Raw genomic sequence first — 11,048 nt, 5'->3', positions numbered from 1 at the left:
TAAGTATCATCAGTAATGACAAAGTGATAAATAAAACATAAAAAAAAGCTATTGATCGTTAGCTTGACATTGCAAGTTACTGTTACAATAGATTCCCGCACATAAATAGGTTAAATCTTATGTAAGTATTCAAAAATACAAAGCATCTCTGTTTTTACATGGTTAACGTATAGAGGTTCACTTATATCATCTTTTTCGGCATGAATTTCTTTATTGTGATTTGTTTGCATGATAATCTAAATGCATATAACTTATTTAGTTTATTATGTTGATATTTTTTTTTAAAATTTTTAGTGCTTAGGCCTAAAATAAAACAAAAACTATCAATGATACCCAAAATATTTTATTAGAATAAGCACAGTATCCATTAAATTAATTTGAAACTGAACCAAAAAGTAGTATATAAATACATTATTAAACAAACTTTGGTGCTTTTTATACCTTTTAAAGATAGTTAACTTAATAAACTTAAAGACAATCTTAAACTATTTATTCATTAAGTTATAAGTTCATTAACAAGTAATGAGGTAAGCTATAAGTTTGAACTTTGATAAATGCAAAGTAAGAATATCATTATCATTTAATACAAAATCTAAGCAGATGTTTACAAGGTTTTGATTGTCATGTATAACTGGAAAACTTACAAATTTTAAAGATAGAATCAAAACAGTTTATTGTAAAGAAAAAAAAAATATTTATTTTTTAGTATAAGAAGTGAATAAAATTTCAATAATTAAGAGCAGTAAAAGCCTTTAGGTAAAAATTTCATTTAAGTAACTATTAAAGTGGACAATTTGCTAATTCACTAACTTAAAAATATGATGTCCTTTTTAAAACTATTGGATAGGCTAGTTCATTATTTAACTGAGTCAAAAACATAAAACTCAGCTTTTGCTGACTCAGCATTTGCAAGTTTGCGATTTTACTTGCAGGTTTTCTAAGCTACCTATTTATACCACATACATAAACTAAGTTGTGATAAAACAATTTTTCACATGAATACTTTTTTGAAAAGTTGTTTGTAATCTTTAAATAAAAAAATTTAAGAAAATCTATGAAATTATAATATAACTTTATAAAATTAAAGTAAAATAAAACATTTAATAACCATTTAATATATCTACTGACTACAAATACTTTTGTGCACATTTAAAAAAGAAGTGATAAATACCATCAGTGTTTTGCAAAACTAGAAGTAAAATATAATGTTTTAAATATCATAAACTATGTATAAACTACTTGCATCTGACTAAATTGATATCAACTTATTTACTGCACACATAGTAAAAAAGTAAGAAAAAATAATGTTTTAACTGTTATATTTGTCTGTTTTACTTTAGTACTTAAGAAAATTATTTTTAATGCCAGAATAGAAAACCTTAAAAAAGTCTATAGTAACAAGAATCTAAATTAAATTATACTAGTAAGACAAATACTGACTTAAAGAAGAATAGAAAAATAGCTTTTAAAAATGAACATACCATATACAAATGAAGTTAAGATTGTATGATTATTCATTATAACTCACAATTTTATGAAATATGTAATTAGTCTTAAAAAAAAAACAAATTTAATACAACTAATTAATACTTTCAGGCTGAAAAGTTTCTGCAATTTTTAAACTTGCTTTCGACAATTCTTTTCCAGCAAGTGCAAGTTGTTGAAGAAAATTCGAAGTGGTGTCGAAGTGAAGTAGATGATTTCGACTCATTTGATGTAGATCCAGCTTATTACACTGCAGCATGTAGGTAAAAAATGATCTATTAACTTACATCGGTAACTACTTTTTTACTTGTATGTAGTAATTGAAATGTCTTGAACAAAATAAGACTTTAATTATTTTGTGTGCTTTATTTAAAATAAGCTTAATGTTAACTGTAATTACTTATTTCTATAAAGAATCAGTTGCTACTTTTCTTATTTATTTTTATTGTATAAAATAAAAATGGTTTTGCTAATATGTAGAAAATACATCAGCAATGTATTAAGTAAACTTAGTTTTTTTATTACTTTATGGTAACCTAATAAGACCATAGTAACAAATTTAAAGCTACATAAGACAATTTATATACTTTGTTTATAACTTACATTTGTTACCTCCTATTTATAACCGCTTCCCAAAAACCTATTCGGCTTTAATTGTAATAATAGTAAGCTTTTTAAAACTTAAACTTAAAACAATTCTCTCTCCTGATTGACAAAAAACTTATAAAATAAAATTTATTACATATGAGTCAAAGTTTTTAGATTACATTTATTTTCGACACTTTTTTCGTACTTAACGCATGTGCGTACATTTTCGGATACTACTCTACTGTATTTAAAAATGTTCTTTTAGTTTTTGCTAAATCTCAATTTGTCTTCATTGAAAACAAGCTTTGAAAAGGTTATTAAAAGCTCTAGGTCATCTCTAATACTTATTAGAAAAAAATGTTAGGTCTTCGTTTTTTACTTAAGTAAATTTTTGGACAAAATTAGTTTTTAGTGTTTTATACTGTATATATAATGCAATGAATTTTCAAAATCTATTTTTTGGTGGGACAACTTAATTAATGCACCTTTAAGAAATTAAATTGTTTTTTCTCTTCATGTTTTTTATTTAAAAAGTGATTTAGAGTAATTTATTTCAATTTTTTTTTTTTTTTTAAGAAAATGCGTTGTAACACAACTTTCGGCTAAAAAAAGCGATCAAAGCATACATGTTCTCAAATGGCAGACTACTTTTGTATACTTTTGAATATTACTCTGGGTTTAACAAAGCTCACAAATTAGGTTACGTTTAAACATACAAGTTTATTTGTATAAAAAACAAAATAATAAAATAGCAAAGGTTTTGAAATATGTATATAGTATTTAGTTTTTTATTATTATGGATAAGTTTAAAACTCTGAAATACTTTATGAAAATAATAATCTTTATAAAAGTATATACTTTTTTTTTAGTTTAAGCTGTTGCTGCTAATTGTTAAGATTATGATTACAGTGGAAGTTTTATCTGAAAGTTTTAATACACTTAAAACATTTATACTTTTAATCATATATGAAAAAAAATCTTTTGTTAAAATCACAGTTCTACAGTCTTTTTATAAGTCATTGGCAAACTTTCTTTAAAAAATAGATTTCAGAAAGTAATCTTTTAAGTTATTTTTGTTAATAAAATAAGATGCTACTTTAAAACAAAAAATGAAAAATTATCAGTAATAAAGCTCTAGTAAAGAGCAGCAATAAAATTTAAAAGACCTTACAGGCCGTCAAAGTTTGCTTTGCGAGTAGAAGTTTGAATTTTATATTTTAAAGTATATCTGTACAATAAAGTTTTCATCGTTGATTTTTTTAATATACACGAAAACTAGTTCATTAAAAATAAATTTAATCGCTATGCAACTTTTTTTGTTAAACCATAAAACAAACAAGATTTAATTAAGGTTTTGATGTATGTAACTAATAAAGATTTAAATATCAATAAACAGTAGTGTATTAAATATCTAATAACTTTATTTGTTTTACTTTAGAGACCAATATGATACCAAATGAAATTTGAACTGTTTTTTTAAATATTGATAAGTTTAGTTTTTACAATTTGTTAAAGAAAGCTTATAAAGATAGAAAAAAAATCGGCTGCTTTCTCTTCTATATATTTAATCTAATACTTTACTATTTGTCACGATAATCTGAAATAACTTTTAAAAATTATATTTTTATTATATTTTAAATATTTAAACATTATAAAATTATAAATTTATTAATAAAAATATTTATTATTTCCCTATTTTTTGGAGTTAAAAAACATGTTTAAATTAACTAAACAATCGCTAAAAGTTCAAAACTATTGATGTTTAGTAGGAAAAAGTAAACTTTTCGCTCAAATTTGTAGACTAAACCGCCAACATAAAATATAACTCTATTTTATGATTTTTTTTTTTAATTTTAGTTTCTAACTTTTCAGATAAGTTTTTCATTTATGGTACACTAAATGATAAAAATAGTTTTTCACTGAATTAAAAAAATGAAAACTATGTTTTATTCGTTTTTTTATTTTGTTTCTACTGGATCGCTTAAAAGTTTAACCTTTTAGTAAAAATCTTCAAAATATAAATAAGATTTCAAACATTTAAAGTTTACCTAGTGCACGTAAGTTATATTCTATTAAGACATCAGTTTGTTAGAAAAGCAAACATTTGATATGATTGTCCGTATGGTTCAATGAAACTAAGCGTCATGCAAAACATGATATAATTTTCGCGTAAAATACTGAATTGAACGTTTACCTTGACCCACACAACAATGCAAGATACGTGTGTTGAGCACAAACATTTACAAATACCAATTTGCACAACAATGCCGGATTAAAACTTTTTTGTTTTCCTTAATCCCACCCTTTTCTTTATCCAAGTTGTGATAACACAACGCGGATATAAGTGACAGCAGAGTAACATTTGTAAAAAACCTAAAAGGTTTATTATTTTACAAGAATTTTAAGCTTGTTTTTTTTTTAACTTAGGCAGCTAAGAGTTTTGTGTTGAGAGACTCGTGTTTTCGTTTCCAAAACAACTTTTAAGTTTTTTTTTTAAAGTACTTGAAGTGTTCAGAAATTTGTTTAGAGCGTACGTTGTTTATAGTGTTTAAATAAGTAAAGTTGTATATTAAAAAAGTGTTTTCGAAATTTATAAGTAAATTGTCGATATTTCAAAGTTAGGAAACATTTTTTTATTAGGCTAACTTTATTTTTCTAAAGTTGTTCTTTTTTTTTGTAATAAAGTGCTTTCGTTAAAATACATTTCTTTCAAAAAAAAAGATTATTTGTTGTATTGGGTAAACTTTTAATTTTTCAATTAAGAATGTTCTGAGTAATAGTTAAACTATACTATTAGAACTTGTGTCTACAAGTATACACAGTCATCATCATGCTAGTTTTTTAAAGTATATAGTTAGTAAAAAAAAAATGTATTAGAAACAATCAAAAGTAAATTTAAACAAAAAGAGTATGTGTTAAAACTGTATAAGCTGATATATAGATATATCAGTTCTTGAAGTACATTAATAGTAATTGTCGCCGTGCAAAATTGTCTTTTCGTGGAAAAGTGATCCTTCGTGCAAAAGTTTTTTCGTGCTTCAATAGTAAATCAAAACTTGAATTCATATACAAATTAAATTTTTATTAATTTTTGTTTTTAGACTATAATTGAAATAGTAAAAGAATTCGTCCGCAGTGAAACAAAATGCATTTAGTTCGTGAAATCAAACAAGAATATTTCTTCATAGAGCTTGATATACTTTATACATTTTATTAATGTATTTTTTATACTTATAGTTTATTAAAATATTTCAACTATATTGGGATATAAGAGATCATCAGTTGTTACAAATTAATCTGAAAAAAAATTTTGAACAAAACAAATGAAAGTTATATAAAAATATTAAGTAAAACAAAATGAAAACCAAAATGTTGAAAAACTTGTGGCTTAATAAAAAGAAAAATAATGCTTGATGCATAAAATCACGAGAACTAGGGAGTTTATACAAGATATGTTAAACAAAAGACTTTTCATATTTGTTTTAGTAGTTTATGTACGTAAGTATTTGATTAACTTTTTAATCTTTTTATCGGCATAGAGGTTAAACAGTTCGACTTGATATTAAAAATCTTTTTGAAACAACCTTATACCCCAAATGTAAATAAATACTTGGTTTTAGTTTCTCTATGACTCTTTTGTTTGAAGTAACGAGAAAATTGTTAGCCTTACTATATTAATATGAAGGTATTTTTTTGTTAAACCTAAACAAAAGGTCTTCGATTTAAAACATAATGTTTAATAGGTATTACTAAACAAAAGAGTTTTCATATTGAAAGTTTTATTTAATAAATCAAATGACGTGACACCATTTATTGCTACACTAAAGAAACACTTTCAAAAAAAAAAATATACGTAAAACAACACGTACCAAAACAATAACAACTACAGTAGTAGAACAAACAGCATTCAGCATAGTATTAACTTATTTGCTCAGCTCTTAATCAAACCTCTCAATGAAGCAAGTTTGTCATAGTTACAAACGCTCATTACTCGGTCTTCGTTTGTTTACACGTGATTACTCTATTCCGAACGGAGTTTGCACAACGAGGCAGGTTGTGTTTGCTTCCCTTGATCAAACACGAGTGGGTGGTATTCGAAATGAAGTGCTTTTTATGATACCATGTTCTTATAAGTTGTATGAACTTTTAGTTAAAAATAGTATCAGAATGAGTGGTCGTAGAAATTTTTTTTTAATTAATAAATGTTAAAATTAAACAAAGTATAATGGTTTTAAGTAGGTTTCGATTGCTAAGAAAAACACAAAACTGTTCTTTTTTTTGGTTAAACTTTTGTTTTTTTATTCAAAAAATTTAAAAACTAGTAAAAAACTAAAGATAAAATTGAAGGCTAAAAAATATATATTGTTTACAAGAAAAGATTCAATGAAGTTCCAATTTGATCATTAACATAACGAAATATTTAGATATAAAGTTTATTTTTTGTATACTTTTCAATCTTATTTTGTTATTTAACTAAGATAGATAAAATGACCAATTTAACTTTTATAGCTGTTAAATCTTAAACAGTATGTTGATTAAAAAAGATTATTTAAAAATATGTTTAAAAAACTTGAATATTTTTTGTATGAAAATAGAGATTTCAAAACAAACTTTATCTATGATTGAGTGTCAGCGTAGATGCGATGTACAAATAGAACTTCATTGTTACAGAGTTTTATTTGAAAACCACTGCTTCAAAAACTTTTATAATTGATGAAGTAAAAGATTGATTTTAATGTTTTTTATAAATATTTTCAAAACTATTTTTTCTAAATGTTTTCAACGTTATTTTTCTTAAATATTTTTTGTTTATTTGGTAGTTTATTTTCGAGGAATTTTTACTGTCGAAACAGCTGTTTTAAAATAAAGTAAAAAATTACATCTTACATTAAATATTTTTAATTCAAGATTAGTATATGTTTTCAGTAACAAAAGTGTTTAAAAATGTGAAAAACTGTTTTTTTACTTTTATACTCAGAGACTAAATAAATTTCTAGTTAAAAGTCAAACCTTTTATATACTGATATAAATCAGAAATTTTAGTTGGTTTAAAAATTATTTATATATAAAATGAACCTTCGAAATAGTTCACTTGTTACCGAAGAACCATTTCATATACCTGGGTTAGTTTATAGACTTTTATGTTTGTTTTAAAATATTTAATAATATTAACAAAAGTTTTGGTTAGGTTCATTGCTAGAAAAAAAAAATGATTAAGATGTATTTAGTTTCGTAGATTTTAACTATTTTCTTTTTTAGTTTTTGCTTATTTAACTCTATAGATTTTTTATATATATCTTAATTTTTTCTTAAAAGTGTTTAACAGCTTTGTAAACACATAAATAATTTTGCAACAATAAAGATTTAATAGCAGTAAAATTTACAACATAAGAAGCAATAAAACATTTTGTTAGCTTTTTAGCATTTAGTAAACATTTAATTTGCTATTTTACAGATACGCTGGGCACAAGCCTCAGTATGAGTTTCAATGTGGAAATACGTTTGGAAAGACCACTCACGATCTCTTGGTGTCACTAAACACCAGCCAAAAACCAATACTGCAACCAATTAAAACATATCGGCCAAAAACAGCACCAGTATTTTTTTGCTTATTATTAAAATAAAAAAGTTCACATACATTTCTATTCTTTTTAATTTCTCAAACTTTTGTTTATTTTGATAAATGAAAACTAAGATTTTTTTTTGTTTTTCACAATCTAAAGTTATTCAGCAACTACTTAAATAAATTAGACAAAAAATAGTTTATACTTTTGTAATATAAACTCTTTGAAACTTTTTATAACTTTTTCAAGCTGAAAAAAAGTTTTGAATAATAATTTTTCACAAAACTTTTAAAGTATATTAGTAAAACTTCTAAATTTTGTTTATATTCACAATAAATATACTTTTGAAACTTTAATTTACAGGGCTCCCCTGACGTAAAAAATGTTTTAGAAAACCGCAGAGTAGTACACCCAATCTGCCAGGTTTACAAACCCCAAATGCGTTCTGGGTACATGGGTAAGTTTGTTTTTTTTAACAGTAACTTCTACAATTAAATCGGTGAAAAAAAACATTGAACAAAATAAGTCAAACTAGTTTTTTGTGCTACTAAGGATTTCAACTAACCACTTGTACTTGTTTTAGGTCATGTGCCCGGGGCAAGTTTTTCTGTTTACAACGGCAAAGGGTTTCCGAGCATTTGCGACCAATCGCTGATCGACTTTACAAATAGACAGCTCACAAACAGAAAGACGTTCGATGACGCAATAAACAACCGAAACCGCCCTCTAGTGCCTTTTAAGAAGGTTTTAGTTAAAACACATATCTAGAACGGTCGTTAGAAAATTAAGGCGGCATTACCGGCTTCTTAGTGAAACGACTTATTTCAAATGTTAAGGTGGTTATGTATTAGAGAATTTTTAATATAATGTATGAAAATTGCTGCTTTTAAGTAAGTTTTATCTAGAAAATTTTATTGATAACTAAAACAAGTATGTTTTTAATAACTTTTAATGTAAGTAAATCAATATTTGAAAAAATACCACATATCATTTATATATTATACAATATTAAATATGTTTTTCTAATTAAAGCCTCGAGACAACAGGACTCCGTATGATCTTCATAGCGAGTGTGTGAAAGTTCGACCTACCCTTAACAAGAACTTAAAATTCTTTATTTCGGGTTAGTAAAATAGTTTTAATGTGAAAGTAGATAGTTAGACTGTTCTGAACGATTTTACTATATTTCTAACCAGTTTATAAATTTTACTTGTAAAGAATTTTGAGCGTGTTTGACAGTTTACTTTAAAGTGATTCAACAACTTAAATATAAAACAAACGATAAGTATACACAGTTTTAGCTTCTTCAAAACTTACTTCAGGTTACGCGGGCCACGTTCCGTTTTACCAGAACCAGTGCGGAAAGACTTACAACACCATGACCAACTACGCGCTGAAGACGTTCGAAAACCAGCAGCACAAGCACAAGAAGGTCACCTTGCAGCCGATCTCCCCAGCTTCGATCGCAACGCTCAAGACGCCCGTGGACTTCACGCACGAGCAAAACGTGAGAAGCAGTGGCGTTTATTCCACTGAACTCGGTATTATACCGAGGTACGCCGGGCATGTTCCAGGTATGTTGTAAAAACTTGCTGAGTTTGTATGCGTAAAATATAGAAGTATTATAAACAAATGGTGCATACTAAAAGTTTCGAATGTATATTTTGTTTATTTAATGGTTGTAAGAAAAACATTTTATTAAAAAAATCTTAAAGCTGACTTGTTGATTTAGTCGACTTTTAGTTATAAATTTTGAAAACTTGTACACTTTAGAGCAACTTTAAATTCCTAAACTTTTTTAGTAAATAGTTTTATATGTTAGTTTTAAACAGTTTTAAACTTTTCAAAACTTTATCAAAATGTTTAGGTTTAAAACAAGTGTAGAGGTTATTTTAACTACTAAAGTAAACTACTAACTTTAATAGGCTATTTTTAATTCAACTTTTTTACGGCTTAAGTAAATCAAAACTACTTGGTAAATATAGTGAAAAAACAATATCACAAAAACTATTTTTTTCATAATTAATAAAACAATTTTGTAAAAGAAATACAGAAAAAGAATCGTATATAAAAGACAGTATTTCAGGTTGTTTTAAGGTAATAAGTTTGGTACACAATATATAAAATTGTGCAAGCAATCACTGTAAAACCACGAATAATTGATCTTAAATAAAACTTTTATACATCTTTTTTTTTTGGTGAAATAAAAAGTTCTCTTTTTCATTGCTTTTTGAAGCTTACAATAACTGAAAAATGTTATAAATGACAACTTTGATTTAGTTTTTAACTTTATCAAACACTGATTTATGCTGACTTTAAATTTTTTTTGCTTCATTAAACCATATAACTTTGCAATCAGTTTTATTAACTAATTTTAAAATAACTGTACTAATTTTAGATTTACACTGTTGTTTATCTAATTCTAGTGTTCATAGCGTTTAAGTCTTTCAGATAATATGAAAACACAAGTATTTTATACAAAACTGCAACATAAATCAATAAAGTATTAGAAATGCTCTATTACAATTAAAGTATTATACACTGTTTTTATATGTAGAAATTTTAAAAATCATATCTTTTTTTAATTTTGTTTCATCAGATTTGTTGTGCCTAGCTACAGCTTGTTTTGTTTTAAACCCTTAAGAACTAAAGAACGACTATAAAGTTTACTAAACTTAAATTTAGTGTGTAAATGGCCTTACAACTTGAAACATGATTTTTTCCTGGATAGCTGTAAAATGTTATTCAGTTTATTCTAAGAACTATCTGAAACATAATTAGTTATGTTTCACTTAAAATATGTATTAATTTAATTTTAGTTAAAATTCAAAGTAATAAAAAAAAAATTTAACACGTACATACACTGTTAATGATAACAAATTATTACTATTAGTGTATCAGTTTAAAAGCAGACTATATAAAGTGAAATAAATCTATACATAATTCTTAAATAATTTTCATACATATATATATTTTTTCTATCTTTATAAAGTTCATCTTTTTAACTTGTACTACGAAAAATTCTTAATTGGTTTCATAATATAGTTGTTTTAAAAGAACTTCTACAAATTAAATTAGATATACGTTAATACTTTTTTAAACTACTCTATAACAAAAACATCATTTTTTACAGGTCAAAAGTTTCGCCATGGAAAAAGTTTCACAGCCTTAACTCAGAATATAAAAGTTTAATTTAAGACTCTTCTTTTTAAACAACAAAAACGTTTACACACTTAACAGTTTTCCAATTAAGTTTTTTGTAACTTATACTTTATTGAACGTAGCTATTGTGATATTACGTATGACTTTCTTTCTGTATATACTTTGTATGATAATATCTACGTTTTTCTTTTTACTATTAACATTGTGTCGTTTTAATTTGTTTATTATCTTAAGTTTTAAACTGAGGAT

The 11,048-nt window shown here is 25.1% G+C and overlaps 1 protein-coding gene across 1 annotated transcript; it reads left to right on the top strand.

The window, feature by feature from the left end:
• The first annotated feature begins 7,143 nt into the window (after positions 1-7,143).
• LOC145839214 (CIMIP2 protein CG18335-like) lies at positions 7,144-10,829 on the top strand. The gene is made up of 7 exons (XM_082946822.1): positions 7,144-7,196; positions 7,529-7,670; positions 8,001-8,094; positions 8,221-8,381; positions 8,670-8,760; positions 8,960-9,211; positions 10,771-10,829. The coding sequence occupies exons 1-7, from the start codon at positions 7,144-7,146 to the stop codon at positions 10,827-10,829; spliced, it is 852 nt and encodes a 283-aa protein (XP_082802948.1).
• The last annotated feature ends 219 nt before the right edge of the window (positions 10,830-11,048 follow it).

Source organism: Thalia democratica, chromosome 1 (assembly GCF_965202585.1).
Source record: "Thalia democratica chromosome 1, ktThaDemo2.hap1.1, whole genome shotgun sequence".
NCBI classification, from domain to species: Eukaryota; Metazoa; Chordata; class Thaliacea; order Salpida; family Salpidae; genus Thalia; species Thalia democratica.
Note: the sequence above shows the minus strand (reverse complement) of the source record. Positions and strands in the feature narration are given on the sequence as shown.